The sequence below is a fragment of the Spea bombifrons genome, chromosome 6, assembly GCF_027358695.1.
Source record: "Spea bombifrons isolate aSpeBom1 chromosome 6, aSpeBom1.2.pri, whole genome shotgun sequence".
NCBI lineage: Eukaryota > Metazoa > Chordata > Amphibia > Anura > Pelobatidae > Spea > Spea bombifrons.
The window spans coordinates 24,505,755-24,528,855 of NC_071092.1; the positions used below are offsets into that span (position 1 = coordinate 24,505,755).

General features: G+C 39.5%; 1 protein-coding gene across 1 annotated transcript; it reads right to left on the reverse strand.

The window, feature by feature from the left end:
• Positions 1-234: 234 nt before the first annotated feature.
• CSNK1E (casein kinase 1 epsilon) lies at positions 235-22,317 on the reverse strand. Its single transcript, XM_053468875.1, has 11 exons — positions 22,239-22,317; positions 10,129-10,212; positions 5,559-5,669; positions 5,165-5,313; positions 4,206-4,434; positions 3,452-3,622; positions 2,872-3,020; positions 2,564-2,756; positions 2,261-2,400; positions 1,993-2,054; positions 235-1,523 (listed from the first exon to the last, which is right to left on the reverse strand). Exons 2-10 carry the CDS (start codon positions 10,202-10,204, stop codon positions 2,022-2,024), a joined length of 1,251 nt encoding a protein of 416 aa, XP_053324850.1. The 5' UTR covers positions 10,205-10,212; positions 22,239-22,317; the 3' UTR covers positions 235-1,523; positions 1,993-2,021.
• Positions 22,318-23,101: the final 784 nt, after the last annotated feature.

Consider the following 23,101-nt stretch of genomic DNA (forward strand, 5'->3'; position numbering starts at 1 on the left):
ATATATTCTTGTACTTGTTTGCACTTGCACATAAATAATCTCTAACTAAAACTGGTTGTTTGTTACAAGATGTTCTTCCTTTCTTTTTTGGGACGGGGGCACCAGAGTATTCATCTGCACAGGGGGCTCTTTAACACCTAAGGCCGGCATTGCAGTTGTAAAAAGAAAGTGATCCTAAATTACAACTAGTAATATAAACATGCAAGATTAGTGTAGATTTCAACACACAAAACATTTTTTTTTAATCACTTTGTAATTTTCTACTTTATTACCTCAAATTAACAAACACATTAAAGCTGAAAAAAGTCTATATTTACACAGGAAGTACAAAAATCCCCCCCAAAAAGTGTGTATTTCTCCCCCCAAATTTTTTTTTGCACTTTTTTTAAAATTATAAAGTAATAAAAGTTACAACAAATAAAAAAAGAAAAGATACTGTAAATAAATAAGGAAACAAAATTTTGTTAAATATTGAAACAGTTTGAAGGGCGTTTGAGAACTAGTTACATGGCGCCATCTAGTGGTGCAGGTTGGGCATTGTCCAGGACATGGAGGGAAACGGGAGCTTACACATTCAGAATCCCACCACCCAGGGCCCTCCTGACCCTTTGATATATTTTACAATCCTCAATAAAATATATTTTGTGCACCTTCACAGTCTTTGTTACGAAAATCAGAAAGCAGCCATCCATTCTCAAGTCTTCATACTACGGAAGTGTGGGAAGGGGAGACTTTTTTTTTTTTATTATTAATATTTCAAAAGCATTAGACATACCACTAGCAGCCACAGTGGGAGATACCCAACAATAAACCTACTACTAAAATACATTATATGACCTACAACTAAAACTGCCAGAACAGCTAGGGTCACTAGCTGACAAGGCAAGCTACGCCTCTCTCCGAGAAAAACCCCAATTCCTCAGGGTTTCAGAAAGCAAGCGAATGCTAAAATCAAGCTTGGCCTCCACTGTGGATTCATATAGAACAGACAGATGTAATTGCCTTCTCTTCAGATCTGCAATATCCAAAGAGACCAACAAAGCCACAGGAAAACTGCATGCATCTTTCCATTGTGAAAATGGAGTCTGGAGAAGAGCAGATGAGGGGCAGGTCCGATCCAATAGAGCAACAGAAAAGTCAGACCTTTACTCTCTTAACAGACTAAACTTCCCATCCTTCAGGCCGGAAGAAAAGAGTAGCTAGAGCTAGAATCTTACACATGAAGCTGGAGTTTTTTTTTCCCTGTTGGGGGGGGCAGGGGAGGTAAGCTAAAAAATAAAAGGAAAATATATACAGTATATATCTATATGTAGTGTTCAGTTTAGAGAAAGCAGGAAGAACATCCGCTGTCCTGGACTGCCAGTGTTATGGGGGGGGGGAGAGCTCTGGTACACCTATATGCTCATCCCGGACACATCAGTTCTTGAGCTCAGCGCCAGAACCAGCATCCTCAGCATGGCTCTCTTCATTGGCAGAAAAAATAAAATTTTGTATTTAAAAGAAAATGAAATACAGTGAAGACACTATGGAAAAAAGAAAAAAAAAAAAAGGTGTTAGCGTCAGAATGTATAAAGCAACGATAAGTAAGTTGATACATTTTATGTGCATGTTTGGTTACGCTACCACAGAAAATCAATTGGGAGAGAAAAAAAGGGGGGGGGCATGATTTCATATTTGGGATCAGAATTTCTATTTTCCCTCATGTAGTTCTGTCATTCCAAGATAACCCTGACTGATCATGAAATAAAAAAGGTTTTGATCTAAGTGGTTATCTTGACATGAATAACTTATATACTCCAAGTAAGGGTGAGGGTATAGATGTGCGATATAATCTTAACACTGCCTGTAAACACACAAAGATCAAGCCCTATAAAATGTGCCCGTGTCACTTTGAGATGCACTTTATAGAAGCGCAGATGACTTAAGTTTTGTCTACATATATACAGGCCAGTAGCAGCGCAGCTAATATCAATATGTAATGCCAAAGCTCACCTAAGCAAACATTGGTTGAGTGGCTGTCCTCATTTCCCAAGGTGGTCAAACGGTATACTGGCCTATCAAGGAGAGAACAAAAATGACAGTATTAGAAAACAAAATAGCAAAACAGTGTATTTTTCAGGGGACCCCCCCCTTGAATGAAGCAGGAATATTAAATACCTTCAGGGAGAGAAAGATCACACGCATCATGTAACAGAGGATTAAACTCATTTGATTACTTTTTATTAGATGGATCTGTTTTAGTACAAAGTGTGACAATCACCTGTGATGCTGAAATCCGTGACACTTCTTGTCGCCCTGTCAGATCAGAGGAAGAAACATTTGCAGGGGCTCCCCGGTGTAACCTCATGCTGACCTTGCGCTCCCTGTCCACCCGTGAGATAGCCCTTGGAGAGGTGTTACCTGAAATAGTATAAAGATCTCATTTGCAGTGTCATTTATGACAACAGTAAAGCAGGGCAGCTCTGATAATTTGTGAACAATATTTGCTTTTGTGCACTTATCCTAGGATTTTACTCTTCAGTCTAATATCCGTTTTTAATCTGTACTTCCTGCATCTACTTACCACTTTGCTGAATTCTAGAGGCAGGCGTGGAGGCTACTGGTTCTGCACCATTCCTCAGGCGGTTGGGGGCTGTTCCAGCAGGTGGTCCAGGGGGAAGTGCCCGAGTAGCAGAGCCTCTCAGCTGCCCCATTCTCTCTTCTCTGTCATGCTCTCGCCTCTCCCTGTCCAGATCCTCTGGGTTCCGAGCTGCACCCTAAAAAACAATTGGTAACCACATTAAAGTTTTCATACATATTGTTTAATGTGTTATATTTTGCCCAGATTCTCTGAACAAACATAACCCCCTTGAAGACTGGGATTGTACTTACAAATTTTAGCATGTTCCAGTCAAACACATAGTCGTAGGAGAAGCCTTGCCGATGGAAAAGGTTACGGAACAACTGTCTCAGGTATGAATAATCCGGCTTGTCATCAAACCGCAGGGAACGGCAGAAATTCAGATAAGTTGAGAATTCAGCTGCAAACGGATGAGCCGCATTAGCGTAATTACAGACAGAGGCAACGAGAAAGACACCATGACAGCTAATGAGTTAAAATGTTTAACACTATGTTCCTCTACTTGTTGCTTAACAAGGAAAGTTTGATTGGAAAGTTGATGATGGCTGCCACCATTAAAGCTACAGTAACATATCCAAAAGGAAGACAATTCAATCTTTAATTGCTCATTGCAGAGGAAACAAAAGCTCTAATGTGTACTATGAACAAAGAGCGGCTTAACCCTAAAATATAAAACAGTCAATATGTTTGACAGTAGCTCACTTTCACAAGTTTACTGCATTTAATGTGAAGCCAACAGTAGATTGCAGTTTTCCCCCTCATTACACAAATCCAACCCCTCAGATCTGCCCCTTTAAGTACACACCCGGGAAACCCTATACATGTTCTTACATGGGTAGCCTTTGCAGAGAACCTCAATGGGCGTAGACATTTTCTTCTCACTAATACGTTCGTACTTCTGACGTTTGGTTGCAGCCTTCAAACCTTGCCATGGTAGTGATCCAAGGTTAAAGTACATCAGCACATATCCCAAGCTCTCCAAATCATCACGGCGACTTTGCTCTGTAATGAAAGTGAATAATGGGATGATGGGGTGCTGCTCGACAATGTCACAACATACAATGCACGGATTTCTTTATATGAATACACAACCCTATTCCAGATTAGAGATTAATCTCTGTTACACATGAATGTGAAAATATGTATCAATATAGCACTTCTACAAAATGTGTTTCCTTTTAATATTGTAGATGTAATACATGGGTCATTGAAAATTCATGATTTGCTTTACTCTTGAGTTTCAGAGTTTATCTCCTCTCCCTTCCAAGTGAATTACCACAGTTAACCAACAAGATGTCTTGTGTGCGGGCAACCCGAATGCAGAGGGATCCTGAACAGCATGTCTCCATGTACTAACTCTAATATAAGCATACAATCCGAATCTGAAGCATTGTTCTAAATTAGGAGCAACCGTTGTCAAAACCAATAGCAGCCACCATTTTATTTGTATCCTTTTAAACCACCAGCATTGACAGCTAAACCACCAAAACATGGTCACAACATAAAACATTGAAACAAGACAGTATATACACCTGCTTATCTCACTGCAACAAAAACAGGATTTTATAAAAGGCAGACAACCTACCTATACCAAGATGGGTGTTGATAGATGCATATCTAGCAGTCCCAGTTAGGTTTTTGTTTTCTCTATATGGGATGTGCTGGTGCGTCCTAGCATCACGATACTTCTTGGCAAGCCCAAAATCAATAATGTAAACCAAGTTGCCCTTCTTGCCAAGTCCCATTAAGAAGTTGTCAGGTTTTACGTCCCGATGTATGAAGTTCTTGGAATGAATATACTCAATTCGGCTGATCTGTTACGAAGATGAGAGCAGATTACAATTTATGGGTATAAACTACACTTGAACATTAGAACAGTTTATGACAGATCTAACACCGTCATATTTCAATACCCGAAAGGACAAGTCTTTTAGACAACAGGTGGGAAGGACCCTTTGTGTTTTGCATGGTTTGATTTATTGTATCACCATATATTTTTGTTATATGAAGTCTAATTTTTTCACAGGAGACAGGTTGGGAGTTTATTGTGCATTATATCAGTAAATGACAGTTAAGTGTATACAATTCACCACAAGAGTCGGTGTCAAAAAAACAGATCCGACTAAAATTCACAGGTAATTTCATATGGGGCATAACACCAAGTTGTAGAGCAAAATTTTGTGATAGTGTGGTGCCACCTTAACTACTTTGCCGGCTGCTCTCTCAATGTTTGGCATGAAAAGAAAAACGGCATCGATGGCACAATGCTGCAGCACTTATGAGTCTTTCGGCAACTGTGGCCATAACCAGTACCAGACATTTAATACAATTGCGGATTTGCCTTGGCATTCTAACATCTCAATAATAAAAACAAAATAAAATGATCTGTATACATGCTCTGTATAGTTAATTACCTGTGTTACGATATGACAAGGATCTTTCATATCCTGGGATCAAACATGGATTCAGGCTACACAAGTAAGGAGGCAACCATTTCTATTATCTGCCAACAGTGTCAGAAAGGAGCATTTGGTTTACACTTACCATCTGATCTGCAAGGAGGAGTACAGTTTTCAGGCTGAACTTGCGAGAGCAGAAATTAAAGAGGTCCTCCAGGCTTGGGCCCAATAACTCCATTACCATCACGTTGTAGTCTCCCTCTGCACCACACCATTTGATGGAAGGGATCCCCACTGTCAGAGATATGTTTGTGCAAGAGAAAATCAAGACCTGGCATACAATGATTCACATTGCAACTTGTAACAAATTTGCTTCACCTGCCGCTAAACATGGCCACCTACAAAACTATGACATCCCTATGCAAGGCTCATCAAGTTCTAGAAGCCATTGGATCTTGTTTTGGCTGGTGCCTAATTACATCAGTTATTTTATTCTAGGACAAAATCTACTTTAGCTTCCAGTGTTTTAGGGTTCTTACCTCCACCCTGCATCATTTTGTAGAATTTGCTCTCAATGTGCAATTGAGGGTGCTTTGTCTTCACACATTCCAGCTTAATAGCAACCTCCTCACCAGTAGCAATGTTTGCACCTGTGGAAATACAACACAAAACCAATGCTGAAAGGGAAAAACAAGAACATCGGACGTGGTACAAGTTACAATACCTGTTAGTGGTTTTTTTTCTGCATTGTGTTTTTTTTATATACACACAAAAAAATTGTAAATGGAGGAAACGTCCACAAAAACAGCCACTGTCACAATGGATACAAAAATAATATAAACCAGCTCTAGCCTTAAGGGGTTAATGCATATGCAGGAGAACTGAAATTCCATGGAATTCAATAGGTGCGCAACCTGCAAGTACCGGTATGTGCTATACCCATACCAGGGCAGTGTATTTAGGTATGCTTTCTGCTTTAATATAGACATAAGCAGGAAAGGAAGGAGAAAATGACAGAAGTTTCATTTTTCAGCTTCTATAGAAACAAATGCATGGGATTTATGTAGAATACGTCCCCAATATACAAAAATATACATATCGATGTCAGTAGCAGCCCGTTTCTCAGTGAAGCAGCACAACGCTTCTTGTAATCTGCAGGTAGATTACTAGCAGTCGTTTCATCTAATTTAGCACTGAATCAGCCAATTTTGGATGACTTTAGGATTACTAATGTGGATCAGACACTAGAGCACAGCGAGTCCTTTCGCAACTCTCCTACTGCATCATCCATGACTCTAAGCCGGCATGCAGCGTAGCCCTGCTCTACAAGATAACACAAAATAACCGGCAATTAGCATTTTTCTCTAAGGTGATGGTTTGTTTGAGAAACTGTTTCAACTGATCGGCACGACAGCCAATGGCCTATTGTGTAATGTTAATCAATTATCCAGGCTATAATTACATATTCTGTGACCTAGAAGGTTACAGATGTACTCTAGCAGGGAGACCCTGATAAAAGGATATTTGCCTGGGGATTCGAATGGCCTATTTACCTTCCCCACAGAGAAAGGCTAATTATCAGGGAGTCTCAATACTGCTTTGGACTCTAGATTACTACCTGGGAAGATCAAAAAGGTAGAGATTTAACCAGCTGAACAACAAAAGACCACCATCATGCCCACACCCAGAGTAAACCAAGACCCGTCACACTGAGAAAACCAGTTTCAAATTATCACTGCCACATGAACAGTAACGGAGCCTAGCCCCTCCATTCCCTTTTATTTCCATTACTGGAGCCCCAGGCAGTGACCAAGGATGACTAAAGAGTACGCCATTCCCAAAACTAATACCACATTATATGGGAACTGTATAGTATCCCAACTACAGTATATGGTAACCGTTGGAACAGAGTTAAAGTAACCAGATTAGAAAACTCTACTTTAACTATTATACATACCTTGAAGGGACTTAACCAGTAAATGGGTATATATTAGAATATTTGCTTTTGTCTGGTTTCATCTAGTGAACTATACAGTATAGAGGAGGTTGAGGAACTGCAACAGATCTACATACATAATAGGAAGGAAATTGGCTCTGAACAAATTGTTAAATGCTATAGTTTAGGAAGGATTGTTCAACACATTTCAGGTTTTGCCATGCTATATAAGATCATTTTACAGAGATGTGAATATGCCTTCAACTAGTGGGGCAGTGGGATCATATCAATGTAAATGAATAACCGGGTATCCTCCCCCTTCTGACAAGGCCATAAATAATGACACTTTGTAAACTCTACTAGAACAAAGTTAAATTACCCACTCTTAAACACCAGTCAAAAGCACCCCTTCCCATTCACTAGATGCACAAGCAGCCACTTGCATAATAGAAGTCCTCCTCTTACACTCGCTGCTATCCGGAGACAAACAAACAAGACGTCGGGGCCGCACTGCACCCATGTAGCTTTTCACTGCCCCAACAGAACAGTTTTACAATGCGGCACTAGCATTGTTTTGGCAATTTGCCATAAATCCGTGATTACATTTCCAAATCTATCTTGGGGCCTCTAAAGTTCCCATACCCTTTCCAGATCACTGGTTGTACTACCAAACAGAAATCTTAGGCACACTTATTCTGTTGTCGCACATGGATTACATGCAGAAGCTTTGCTTGTATGCTGTACATAGACCTCATTTCCAATACATCTGAGACGACCCTCACACCTAGAAAAATCGCTAAAGGAGAATCCCCGTCAAGAATACCAATAGTCATCAAATTCATGAGGATTCTGTCCTTCCGCAATGCAACCATTTCCAAAGAAAACCGACCCAGCTCGCTTCCAGAGGCTTAGGCGGTAGGAAGAGCAGCTGGCGAGCCCCAGCAGGAGCCCCTCTCAACGCAGCTGTCTTTCCCTTTCTTTCTCAGCAGAAGACATCCTGCGTTATTCCAATGTGACATATATCCCCGGGCATGTCAGTGGCTACAGTATCCTTATTGCAAGCCTTAGGGAATACGGGGGATATCCTTCCTCTAGTCTGCCTATATGCATGACTGAACACTCCATATATATATATTCAAATGGAGCATAAGGCATGCTACCCATGAACCTCCAGAGGCAATTAATTCTGCATGATGCATACAGTTCAACATTAACAACTTCATTGCGGGGTCCCAAACATACTGTTTCAGCACCAGTAAAGAAACATCGGCATTTATATCAAGATATAAAAAAAAAAGTGCAGAAGTGGTCACTTTTTACATCATCTATGTTCAATTATACCCCCACTCTACAAAAGCATGAAGACTGGGAGGGATAGCAAGAGCAGTTTTCCAGAAGGAGCAGTGTCACCGAATGTACCGTCCTGCTATGTACGACTAGATGGCTAAGCACCTGATTATGTCGGGTCTGAGCCGTCTTTACATTCTCTGCCCCTGTAAATCAGCCAATACTTTAAGTCTCGCGTCTGCACACGAGTAATCCTATGGGACAGAAATAACCCCTCAGAATATCCCCTCCTGGGGAGGGAGTAGCACGGGAGCACCGTCTACAGACACAGGAAGCTTCCACGAAAGTAAGGCAGTTAGCAGATGTTCTCCCCCAGAACAACCTGAAATAGAAACACTAACCCTAGGACGTCTGCATCAGAAAAAATATCCTCGCACCTTGTCAGTATACACCGGCCATTGTGTATGCTCTTTTTACAAAATCAAATTAAGCAGGAAACATGAAGACAAACACCTTTATGAATATGAGGTATAAATGTTTGCATAAAACTCTTACGATGATCCATTCTGAAATTGCGTAAACTATCCAATGATACATAAAATGGACTACAGCCTTACACAGCTTCAAAATAAAAACCACTCACTCCAAATAGTGTTATTCTGTCATTTACAATAGGCCGACAAACAGTTAACTAGACACTACTTGGATTAAAGAGCAGGTATTAATATACTTAAATTGACATTTTTCTGCACACATTTGTCATGAATCTCACCGACGTCTGGAAACATATTCCAACAGTCTAAAAAGATGACTACCAAACGTTGCTTTATTTCTCTCAGATTTGCGAAACTACACATTTTGAGCAGTAAAGCGTCATAAATCGTTTGACCAAGAAGGAGGCGGAAGCTGCAGTCTTGGACTTAGCCATTTTACATTTTAAAGAATACACCTGGGACATTAAACTGTACCCTGTGCCAACCAGTGAGGCGGGGACCGGATATGCGTTTTATTACGAAATAGAGGCAGAAAATGGATAAGCACAAACAGCAGCCATTTGTTTACATAAACCATTAGCCCACTTTATAAAGTGACAGCAGATATCCATTAGTCACCTACTGTAACTGGGGGTTTGCAGCTCTTCTATTTACAGACATTAAAAAACTGTTTTAAAACAAAGTTTATCGCCAGCATTCTCATCATTGTTCTACATGATTCCTTTCTTCAAAGGGAAAATTGGTATGCCTGTCCAATTCAGTTATATTTTGTTCTCTCCAATACAAATAAAGCCTATCGGAGTCCATTCTGCCTCACATTTCTCCTCCCTTGCCTGCTTTTACTGAAGGCAATGTACTTAAGTAAGCTGCCATCCCATGCACTATTTTGCATCAGCGCAACTGCAATATTTGTCAGCCCAGTTACGAACCGGAGTTCCGATCAGAGGACATTTAAAGAACAAAAGCGTGTGTAAAGTAATATATAAATTATATAATCACATTTGTATACGTCCTAGAGAAAACAGTCTTTTTAGTTGAAATCTACACATCTTATTAGGCTTCAACTAGTCTATTTTATAATCTCCAATATTTTTTCTATGGTGGTCACAATTGGAAAACAATGCCCCATTGTTTGTGTTCAACAGAACCATTATACCATTGAGGTGTGAACAGTTAACACTTACCTGGGACGAAACACATTCAATAACTGGTTTAACTAGTCAACACGGGTGGAATTGTGCCGCAGATGTGTGTGTGTGCACGCAGTTTGTTGATGAAACGTTGGTACTGACTACAGTCACCCACAATTTGGGCAAAATCTGAACCCTTTCAAACAGTGACCCACATGCCCTCTTGACAGTACCAGTGAAGCACAGGCCTCATCACACTTACCTAAATAGATGTCCCCAAAAGAACCGCTGCCAATCTTCCTGCCCAGCCTGTACTTGTTTCCCACTCTGAGCTCCATTGTTTTACCTGTAATGACAACAAGACAAAGAAGATTAGAAGCAGTAGGTGTTTATGTGAGAAGTACCGCAATCCATAGCTTCCTGGGGGAAGGAAACCTGGAAAAACAAAGCATGTTTGGGAATTACAGTAGCTACAAGTAATGGATAATCCAAAGAGCTCTAATTTTGGACAGACTGCATTCGCTCCTACCAGGGTCACCAGAGAAACCTATAATACACCATAAAGTAAAGAGAAAGATGCAGAGGGTAGGGATCTGACAGCTGCGCTGGGGCTGTGTTAAGCAGTGCAGACTTCTTAGCGTGTGCCCAGGAATGCACTCCATGATCTCAGCAGTGGAACATTTTGTACGGAATAGAGGGCCATGGCTGTCTGACAACTGCTTACTTGCCTACTGAAATTTAAAGGGAAACAGTCGCCCTTTGCAGCATTTAGCACAGTTAAATTTATTTATCATAGCTACCTATAGCTTGTTGCTTTTCAAACCAATCTTAATTGTTTTTCAGAGATCTATTTTAAAAGGAATCCGAGATCTGTGACCAAAAGGGGTAAAACTAACACTAATGAATTCCCTAATGTATCTCCCATCACACCTTAACCGTGCAAAAGACTATCTGAATTAAACAATGAGAAACTCGATAAAAGGGAGAAAATATATAACTGGGGGCATATTAAGGTAGATCAAAGAACGATGTCTAGATGGCCGCATCGTTAGCATACACACAATGTGTGCTACACATATATTTGAACTACTGCCGTTAGAAAAACGACACACAAGGTTCAGATTACTCCGTTACACTGCAGGATGGACACTTACAGCCAAGGGGAGGAACTGTGATATCTCCACACCATCTTACAATAAACGGTGCCAGGAAAAAGCAGGGTATATTAACCTATTGTCTACAATCTAACAGACAAGTATCTGAGAATTAACGGACCTTAGAAGTCTGTTTACCAAGTCACCCTGTGGATTTATTTTCTAGAGACAGTCTCAACTATAAACCCCTCGCTCAGATTCCAGTCATTAGAACACATGCGAGAAATACAATGGAGAAACGTGTGGCCTGTGGATCTATCACAGCACTTCACACAGTATTAACCCATTCATATCAAAGCATCAGTAGCTCATGTTCCATACTTGTTCAGGTGACATAATCCAAATGTACATATTACATCTTTGTATGTCAGTGGGCACATATCTGTAAAGAGACCACGGGCCAGCATCGGACCTATCTTGTGTAATCACAGGCACATTACCTGAACCAGAACATGGCATCCGCCCTTCAGAAAACTATTAAATTACATGGGTTAGATTAATTTTATGTCTATGTTCTAGACTATAAGCTTGTTTGAGCAGGGCCCTCCTTACCCATTTCTGTAAGTCAATCACATACAACTTGTGATGTTAACCCAGTGTACAGTGCTGCAGAATATGATGGCGCTATATAAAACAATTCAGCATACTGTGGTTTGTTTTAGCTGTTTCACTATCACCCACTGTTGCCATTTACAACCAGTCCCCTAGGCCACCGGTAGCCTGCATTGCACTCCGACTGTTGAAATCCAACCTCTGTTAGCCAACTGCTGGCCCAGAGGCATAGGAGTGGCAGTTCAACAGCTGGAGAGCCATTTGTTACCAATTGTTATGCCACCGCTGGTGTAAACGTTAATGTTATGCTTTTAATTATGAGGGCGTCTACTGTTCAGATACAAATGAATATATTTTGTAACAACTGATCTCTAGCCAACGAAATACATTTCAGAAGGTAGACACTAGTAGAAAATGCAAGACATTAAGTTACGGGATTAACAGAACTGCTCAAAGATCAATATTTGGAGGACCAAACACAGCTTTTGCAAACTGGCAGCAAGGGCCTTCCTGATAGTTTACTGAAAGAAAACAGCATACAGGAAGTGGGAGGAGAAACCGCGGCGAGTAAATTCCTGGGCTGTGTTACAGGCGGCGGCTCTCTGCCCTTTCAGTCAGGAAGTGGCTGACGAACAAAAAACACCCCATTCTAACCACAAGTACACAACAGAGCTGCCATCTATTTTTTAAAAAAATTATATAATGTTCCCCAATACTATATATTTTTTTAAACTGACTTGGCTATAAAAAATAAACAAAAAAACAACTTAATGTCTAACACCAGGGTGGTAAAATATCACCTGCCGACTGTCATGACAGAACATTGTTTTTAAGATACACTACAGCCCTGTATTCCGTTAAAATTACCCCTTGACTGAGTATTTGTGCTACAAATGCAAATAAGGCTGTCAAGATTGTGTTGTAAAGAGACGGATGTCTCAAAGCCTTCTAACAAAATGACCCTACAGAGCCGGTACCTGTTAAAACACGCAGTAGTTTGAAGAGAGAACGCACAGAAGGCTTGTATAAGGAAAGACATGTCAAGGCTTATTATATTTCAAATGCACTAGGCCTGTTATGTAGTAAAGGGCAAGCCAAGCGCTTCCTGAAGGAGCTTCTCATAGGGGCTAAACCCCAACAGCACATAAAGTCACACTTAAAGTCAAGGACTGAAAACCACAACTCACCTGCAAAGTCTCCAGATACCCTTTTCCCATCATATGTCTCTCTCCACTGACTGTTCTACGGTACATCCCATCAAAATTCATCTCTACACAAACAATTCTCTATTCTCAGTCCATTTAGGAGAAATTCAAAAATAAAGTGTATCTACCTGTGTCATACTGTTAGTGTCAGATTACATAATTTTGGTTTGTAATGGAAGCACAATGCAATGTTAAGACAATATTTTGACTGGTCAAACAATATCTGCCATATGGTTGTGCATATAATATATTCAACCAAGATCTCACACGTGACTGGTACCACTGGCTTCAGATTGTAATTTTATTTGCAGGATGTAGCCGTTTGAAAGCAAAAATCTGTTGCTGTCAACTTACATGTTCCTGGTTAACAGACAGGCAGAATCGGGTAACAGTATCTTTTCAGTCTGAAGAATCCAAGCAATACTCCGTTTCCTTTTTGCTATAGGTCTCAGACCTCCAAGAAATCCTTCTAGTCGCATGAATTATAAAGATCATTCTGAGTCCTGCACACGCCAATGAGACAGACCCACACAAAGCTGCAAATTAAAGCCAAGCTGCCAAATCCAATTAACATTTCTAGATCCTCATCCTACTTGACCTATCTTCACGCATTTTATCATGTCCATAAACCATTTTCTTCTTTGAGAAAATCCGCCTGCCTTAAAAACCAAAAACATTTCCCTTACATTATCCTTATTTGTCACTTTTTTTGTTATTCCTCTCTGTTGCAAGTTCATCTTTTCTTGGTGCCCCGGATCACAATCTAATAGTTATTGCACAACACAGGGAGCTTACTAATGCTGCCTACCACCTAAAGTGCCATTAAAATGTTTCATTCTTAAGAAAATTGAAGAGTTCTCCAGCCATCATATGCACGTTAATGGATATGATAGCTTTGTGGTCCCTTTCCATTTGTATGCCATCCCTTTTGCAAAAAGCATGGGTAGGATCCAGCAGAACCCCCCTATATCCATTTGCCCCTTTCCTGTTCACACCCGATGCCAAAAACAAGCACTTTCCTGCCAGTGACTAGCTGATGCAGCCAACCAGTGCCATAAATTACTACAGAGGAGGAGGGCAGCAGCTTCTACCTCAGGTAAGCGCTTTGTTCTTTACTTAATTATTTATTCTTGATTACATGGACCGTAAACTATCGCTTTACCCAGAGCTTGCTTATATTACAAGCAAGGTTTGTTCCATTAATACATTTAGGAGGAAAAAGCCCTTAAATTCAAATGCCAATGCTCACTTCTGCCTTCTCTTATCAATAGCCTGTCCTGACAATACAGGAGCCGGCTGTGTCCACTGTTGGATCTTCAAAGCGTCGACACAGTCGGCTCCTGATCAGCAGGGGGGAGGCAGCGTCGGCAAACCTTAAATTTAAGGTTAATGACACTATCAATGTAATCGCACCTCACAGGTTGTTACACCAACAAATGACACCTTTACCGCTGTTTGTTTAATTAATGGCAGATAAGTAATCCGAGTCACTGATGACCATCCTACAACCCAACCAAATTGATAGCTGCATGCTCAACATGTTTTTAAGATCAGTTTGTTAAATTCCTGTACAAAAACTCCTGCAGGGAAAGGAGACGAATACAAAAACAAATTGGCTAACTTAGGATGTTCAGGCAAGTCCTTTTAAATGTGATGTCAAGCAAGTTAAGATGATGGAAAGATTAAGACCAACAATGTACACAGTTACACAACACCTCCAAAACCACCAGGTAGAATGTATCCTAGAGACAGACAAACAGTAATAATCACCACTGAAAATGGATATGGGTGGATATTAACCTCAGATGCAGCAGTCCTGAAAATTCCTCCCCATTATACAACAGTTCTTATTTTAAGTACATTTTAAATAAATCATAATCAAATGCCAAAGCGCCAAGAATCCTATCATGAAGGGACCACAGCCATCAATAAGAGTCAGTTTTCAATATAAATACGAGTAGAATATGTAGACAACGGATATTACAAACAATTACCTATATCCTGAAAGCCGGTTTGGTAACTACAACTTCCCTCAGTCATTTATTCTTCCGCATTGCAACACATTACACAAACCTCAGATTTGACAATGGCGTTCCATGCGCTTTTTTATTTCTAAAAGCATACTGTTTGTTAACTTTCATAAAGGAGATTACTGAAACAGACGTTTTGGGAGACCGAGAAAACAGGCTACCCTGTGATAGCACAACGAAACAGAATCTGCGTAATGTCTTCTGGGTTTATGCCTCTAACACTGAAACATGTAAACAAGCTTGTTCTTGCTATACTTGCTCTTGGAGAATGTGATATCTTTTTCAACTATCAAAACTAAAACCATGTCTACTAACTTTTGGGTTTGAAACATTTACTTTGAAGTTGGTCTAGAACACTTGTGTGTACAGTATGCATCAACTCAAATATAACACTCAGAACAATCTAAAGCATTGAAAGGTCCATCGTTTAATGCTACAAATCTGGTAGATTATCTGTAGATTTTCTCCAATCACAATTAGGTGCCAGCTTAAAGTTTTACAAGCCACAAACTGGTACAAAATGTCAGGCTAAGATACAAATGGTTAAGAGGATACTTTCATAAATCAATTTCCTATACTGATGCTATCTACTCTTCTGAAGGCTACGTAAACAGATCGGCTGCCATCAGAGGGAGGTAATTTCACAAATCTAAAGACCTTTACAAGGAGGATTAATTAATATGTAGTCGAATTTTAACATGGGGCCAAACGCTCAGAATTTCCCAAACAGGAGCCACCTACCTGCAGAGACAGGGCTTGGTAGGGTTATGCAGTAAGTGCATTAGTTGTAGTTTAGGCAGCAGAGGCTGGGGCATCATGGCCCTTATGTGACCCATGGGCCAGAAGTTGCCATCCCTTCCCAGAATACTGGAGACATGTACAGCGAGTGGTTGCTAAACACCATAAATTATTGGCAATATACAAATAAATGGTAATTTGACAATTTGTAACATTCAATAGTTCAGATGAGTGTTACAATTTACAGAAAAAAAAAAAAAAAAAAAAAAAACTACTTTTCTTCACTGTATTTCAGGGTCTAAATCCAACAATACCAATAGAGGAGTTTGATTGCGGTAGTGTAGCAGCCGAATTTGATTTTCAAATATATCTTTGGAAATATTTAACATAAATGGGCTATTTTACCTATGCAAAGTTAAGATACACATAAGGCGAGTTTTCATGTATTGAGCTCAAAAAAAAACAAAAAACACAAAGTTTAGGCTGTAAAAATGAAACATAGGATGTCAAGAACCTCCATCCATTTATGAGCATGCAGGCGAGCCTATAGAACAATTAAACAGAAAAGGTAAAAAGATTAAAATGAAAAATAGTTCAACACTTCAGGAACTGATTGTTTAAGTGAACACAAGCTTAATTTAAAACTTTGGAAATGCCCAGATAGTATAACAAAACAATTATGCCCTTTATATTTAGCAATTGCTTCCTAGTCAGCACACGGCAGGCAGAGTGCATGAGACAAGTATAATGACTTGATTTCTACGTCCCTTAAGAGTCCTATTTTCAAGCTCTTAGTCAAGTACGGAGCGGTCTGAATACAGTTTTGTAGGTGGGCACAAAGGCAAATATTTGTTATCCAATTATGAGTGAAAATGTCAAACTACCTGGGGCAGTCAGGCATTGTATAGAAACCCTAATTATTACAAAAAAAAACAAAAAAACAAAAAAAAAAAACACACAACCTTTAATTAACAATAGTTTCTTTTTCTTCTTCAAAACTTGGAAATGTCCTTCCTTGTTCTATTTAACTAAATTGTGCAACTAAGGCAGGAAGCACACGTTTACTGTGTCCCCCAACCAAAAAAAAATGTTTTGTTTCTAAGATCATTGGAATTAAATTGCTTGCGTTTGTTTAGAATACAGTAATATCACATTTTTCACTAAACATCCTTTTTTTTTTTTTTTTTTTTTTTTACAGGACGGTTATAAAGCTGTCTAAAGATGTATAAGCCGCCGAAAATAAGTGTTCCTTTCGGAGCTTAATTATTTTTCTAGTTGCTGTAATGACTTCACATTTCGTACCTTGCTCCAGAACTGTTCTTTACGGATATGGGCCAAAGAATTATTTTAAACGTAAAAGGAACAGTCGAGTCACCTGTTTCCCAGGTAATCAGATAAACAAATTCCTTTCATAAAAACAAGCAGTGTTTCACTCAGTCAGGCAGCCCCGGCAGGAATTTACCGTGGTTACGTGATACCATGGTAGGATGTACTAGTCCTTGGCAGTCCTGCAGAGTGTTTCCCACATAAACACACTAAAGGGATTTTACACTTTTTTTTGGGGGGGGGGGGAAACAAACACAAAAAACCTCACAATTACATATACCGTATTGGCTCGAGTATAGGCCGCACTTTTTTCCCACAATTTAAATCTTTAAAGTGGGGGTGCGGCCTATAATCGGGGTTTAGCATTTCTTACCTTCTCCAGGGTGTCTGGAAGACCGTATCAGCAAACTTTCTTCAGTGCGGTCCGGCAAAAATGCGGTCCCCCGGCAACACGAGCAGAAACTTTAGTTCCTCCCTGATTTTTTATTCCCAACATTGATGTAGATGAGGCAGACTGGTGCAGCAAGTGGAGTTCACGTATGCTGCATCTACATCAAGGTTGCAGATCTAAAGTTTAGGTAAGGAGGGTGGTAGCCTCCTGCCATACATTCAATGTAAAAAAAAAAACCCACACACACTAAGCATAAAGAACTTGCCAAGTAGTCCCCAACCTTGAATCCCTTTTAAAGGTCCCTACCTTAAACTCTAAGGCTCCATTATAAATTATCATAAATTAAAATGGGACCTTAAAAAGCTATTTTATTGTAGCCCCACACTGTATAGCCTTTTTTAGGCACCCCTTAATTAATGATGCACTCTGTAAGTAAGGTGCATTAAGAATTAAGGGGGGGAACCTTAAAATGGCAAAGTATTGAATTGTAGCCCCACACTTTATAGCCTTTTTTAGGCACCCCTTAATTAATGATGCACTCTGTAAGTAAGGTGCATTATGAATTAAGGCGGGAACCTTAAAATGGTGATAAAGTATTGAATTGTAGCCCCACACTTTATAGCCTTTTTAGGTACCCCTTAATTAATGATGCACTCTGTAAGTAAGGTGCATTATGAATTAAGGCGGGAACCTTAAAATGGTGATAAAGTATTGAATTGTAGCCCCACACTTTATAGCCTTTTTAGGCACCCCTTAATTAATGATGCACTCTGTAAGTAAGGTGCATTATCAATTAAGGGGGAACCTTAACATTATTGTAGTCTCCTAAGACCAATGAATTAATTTTTCTACAGGAACTAATAAAATACCAAAATGGCTGATCATGTGGAGATTAAACCTTCGACCAGCAAAGAGAAAAGGCGAAGTTATGATTCAACTTTTAAGATAAACGTCCTAAAATATGCTGAAAAAACGAGCAACAGGGAAGCTGCCAGAAAATATGACCTAGATGAGAAAAATGTAAAATATGGTTCTGATATTTTTTCCCTTTTCTTAGTCTTCTCCCCATCTCTACTTTCTACCTGTCCATTCTTTTATTCATATAACATATATTATATACTGTCAAAAGAAGGGCTAACTGCATAATAAATATAAAAAATGTTCAAATACCATTCATTAAATAAAATACTGTTTTACCATTTCACTAACGTGTATTTTTTCTTTAAAAAATTTTTTTTCTTTAAAATAGCACCTAACTTTTAGGGTGCGGCCTATATTCGGGTGCGGCCTATATCCGAGCCAATACGGTACTTTCTTTGTACCAAACTATACATATTTGACAAATCTCGCATTCCTGTTTTCAGCAGAGGGCTTTCCAAACCCTGGGAACGCTGGAGGCATGGCTCCTGAATCATCACTACTGGCTTCTAACTATTTTACACGGAAGCGTGTGCATAAACTGCTGTTCTATCTCGTAGTGAGCATACCGGCTTAAAAACGCCTGTCTAGCTCCTGAACTGCACAAGAATTTGTCCCTGTTCCGTTGTATATACTTGTCACTACAAAGCTGTGATGGTACTACTATTTTTTTCCTGTAATCTTTGTTTAAAAGATATAAAATGCAGTTAAACACTAAATCAATGAACCTGTCTTTAAAAACAAAAAAACAAAGATGGGGGAAAAAAAAAAAATCTTAACTGAAAAAGGAAAAACTCCCTAGGGTCGTGGCAACCAACTGACCAATTCAGGCAGGCCTGTTCTACAAGACGGCTTAGAAAATAACTGCTGGATAAACAAAAAGCATGAGGACTTCACAGGAACAACAATGTGGGGGAAGAAAGGGAGAAGTTACACAAACCTACTATGCAAGACTACTATTCACAAGGCCTCAGTAGGATACTGTCCATTAGCGTGATTGAGCGGTAGCCTCAATTTGCCATATACAATTTACATATACATAGCCTTTCCGGGGTCTAAAACAAGATATTTTGAGATCTGTGGCAAACTGTGCCAGAATTAGCATGTCAACTTCCTGCTCTGATGTTCTCCCTTTCCCTTCCCCCCTCCGTACAAAGGCCTTCCAGAACTAATCTTCCACCAAATAGGGACAATAACCTAAGAGGGGGGAAAAAAAATGGCTCAATGAGGGAGGAATAATCACCGAAATCCTGAGAACAAGAACATGGCTGCTGTGAGTGGTATACACTTTAATTGGGTTACCAATATACGCGTAAACAAGAAAACGCATGTTTAGTGTATGTAAACACACAACGTTCGCAAACCTTTTTCAGAAAAAGTGTCCAAACGCCAGGTCGGCTTTAAGGAAATTATAAAAGACTGCAGCGTGTGTAAGATTCTGTCAAAACTTTCTCTGGCACAAGAATTTAACTATTAAAATTACTTGGGCTTTATTAAAATTACAGACTACACTGGATTTCGGAGGAGGCTGTATGTCTAGAAGCAGCACAGCAGTCATTTTGTTCGGAACGTATATAAAAAAAATATACATATAGGCTTCCTCTAGAGTAAAAATCTCAGCAGGTGTGCTTTCCTCTTAAAAGCGAAAAAAAAAGGCAATTCATAGAAATTCATTGCACTGCAGCCCATACAAATACAAAGTACTATAAACCTGACACTTTTCAATCGAGCCGGCAATATTTCTACATTACACAAACTAGTTTAATATATACTGTAATTTGAACATAATTCTGCATACCCATATAATAATACAGCATTATATAGTTCTCCCACCTACGGTGTACACAGGAGGGTCCTCCTGATCATCACACCTTTAATACACCAGAATTATTGGACACTACCCAATCTGTAATCCTATATCATTGTATTTAATCAGATAATATAGTATTTAATAGGGAAAAATAATATATTTTTTAGGATCAATGTTCGGTTAATGATCACTATATGTATTTTGTTTTATTAGGGTAGTATACACACCTTTGAATAGACCGGTCTTGTTTCGAAACACCTGCCAAGCAGTTTACATGCTCATATATTTATACAGGTATACACAGGTGTGTACACGCTCCGAGACAGGCTGCTTTGCATTGACTGGTTACCTTGAGCTCATCACTTCCTAGCACAAGTTTACATAAAGAAGTTTATTAAAATTACCGTAAATGTCAATTATATTTCACAGCCTAAGAGAACACGTTACTACATAAGTGGACCAACGTGCATACGTTAAACCACATTAGCAGTAGCCATCATAGTCGTTTCCTAGTATATGTACATTTAAATATATAGCAATGAGTGGGCCAGAGGAGATATTTTAAAGATACCAGAAGTGTATATGTTATAGATTCCCCCTATGCAATAATAGTTCCCCATATTTACAGGAAAGCAAACTGTTGTCCAATATGATTTGTCTGATAAATGTATTAAATCATAAGTGAAGTGCATTTAAGGGCAGAACAGCAAGTCCCTGGGTGCAGCCATTTTAGTCTGACCAGGAGACATATACATATATTTATATATTATGTGTTAGTCCCATCGTCACCAAGAACGAGGAGATCAGCATCAGGAATAAGAGAAACGAGATGGCTTTATATTTTTATATCACCCATTACGTGTCGGACCACAACAGAAGGCACCCCAGAGCCGGCGGAGCCTTTAAATAACTTCATTCACTGCAACATGATCCGTCCCCTGGAAGCAGAACAGTCAACACAATTGTACGGTGTGTACATTTACACCAAACAATCAGACACAACATGTCACACGGACCCCCAATTCTCCAGATTTACACACAAAATGAAGATTTAAAATCCAGAATATTTTTATACCAGTGGACCATATTCCCAGACGTACCGGTAAAGCTACATACAGACACCAGGCCTACTGCTTCCTCTTTACGAGTGGCAGCTAATTAGATTTCTTCTACAAACAAAATTTCTAAATCCAAGTACAGCGATAAATAAGGACAGAAGCCCAAGACAATAAATAATAAACCAGAACATGTTCCGACTAATACTCGCAATGGAGACTGGAATCGTATTAAATGAAACCATTCCGGGGCATTTCAACAGCAGCAGCTCCTAAATTTTAATATATAATAGTTGGCCCAACTCCAGCAGATTGAACAGTCAGAGAATCTGTCAATGTGTAAGACTACACCGGGATTATGTCATGTCGCTGCCTGTACCCAGAATCTGTGTGTCACCCCGCTCAACACACACACACACAACACACGCTCAACACACGCTCAACACACACACGCTCCAAAAGGCATGAATGTATAAAATCCATATTTTCTGGCCAGCTAAGAACAAAGGGGGTGGGCTTTGCATTATTTCCCAGGCCTATACCCCACCCTTTTAATACAGAACAGGGTGATGGATATAATGGCGGGGGGGGGGTGAAGCCCCCCATTACACTTGAAAGGGGTCTCCCAAACATTACAAAGCGAAGCACCTCGGCTGAATTGTTTAATATCTTTAAGTATATTTGGATATTAATACATACGATTTCCATGTCTGGGGTGTTTTGGGGCGATCTATAGCATTTAGGAAATGTATATATTATATACGTATGTTTATGGGTAGTTTACACATAAGGGCAGCAGCCGCTGTTAACCCTTTTTTCACACGAGCGTTCCAATTGTTAAAGCTGGGTTTTCCTCTAGATGATTAATAACACTACCAACCCCCACATCAACGAAGCCCAGCGATATATAATAAATCTATACGATAACCGAAATCGCGTCTTACAGCGATGAATACGCCATAGCTACATCCATAGTTTAATGCACCCATCCCCCTACTAGCCATAGGAAACAAGCCGCAGGGGGCTGCTTGTTTCCCCCGAAATTTCACCCCCATAAATCCATCGGATCCCCTCAATAATGGTATGGATGGAAAGCCAAGGGCCCCCTCTGTCTGCTCCCAGGGCTGTCATGTCTATGGGGGTCCGCAGAGGAGAGGATGACATTGGATTGCGGGGAAGCCGGCTTCACCTACCGTGTCTGTGTCTGGCTACTCGCCTCTCTCCTTCCCCCTTCAGTTTGTGAGCTGTCTCTACTCTGATACTCTCATTGAATCCGACTGCCAAACCCAAGTGCTGATGTCATCCCTTGTGAAACTTAAAGAGACAACACCCCTTTTCTTTATTAGCAGTCACAGCATCTCATAATGACTCACCTGAGACCGGCGGGCACCATCCCTGCGTGGAGCTGCTATATAAAGGTGTGCTGCTAGAAAATGACTACACTACATTTATTATAATAATAATATATATAACATATAGTTTATCATTATAGTATATACTATTAGTATTATGATATATAATATTGCACTGTGCAAAGGATATATATATATAATATATATGTTCTATATATTATATATACACTATAATATTGCAATGGGTATATAAATCATATATATTATATATACATATATTATACATACCCATTGCACAGTGCTGCTTAATATGACGATATATATAGATTGTAAGCTTGTTTGGACAGGGCCCTCCTCACCTGTTGTTTCTGTAAGTCAAATTGATGGTGCTAAATACAATTTAAAAAAAAATAAATATATATATATATAAGTACGAGGCAGTGCAATATTAACTCCTTGTACTGCACTGGAGAATACGATGGTGCCATACAAATAAATAAATACACACATGGGAGCAAATCTCAATAATACTACCCTTTTAGTAAATAATGAAAATGATGCATGCATTTATTTTGTATTTAAATGAATACAATTACAGGGTTTTAACCCATTTGCATTAAACAAAGCATTGCTTGTAAAATAAATTGGCAGATCATTGCTTAGAGAATTTTGCATGACAAGTGGCTTTGACTGTTGATTTCTTA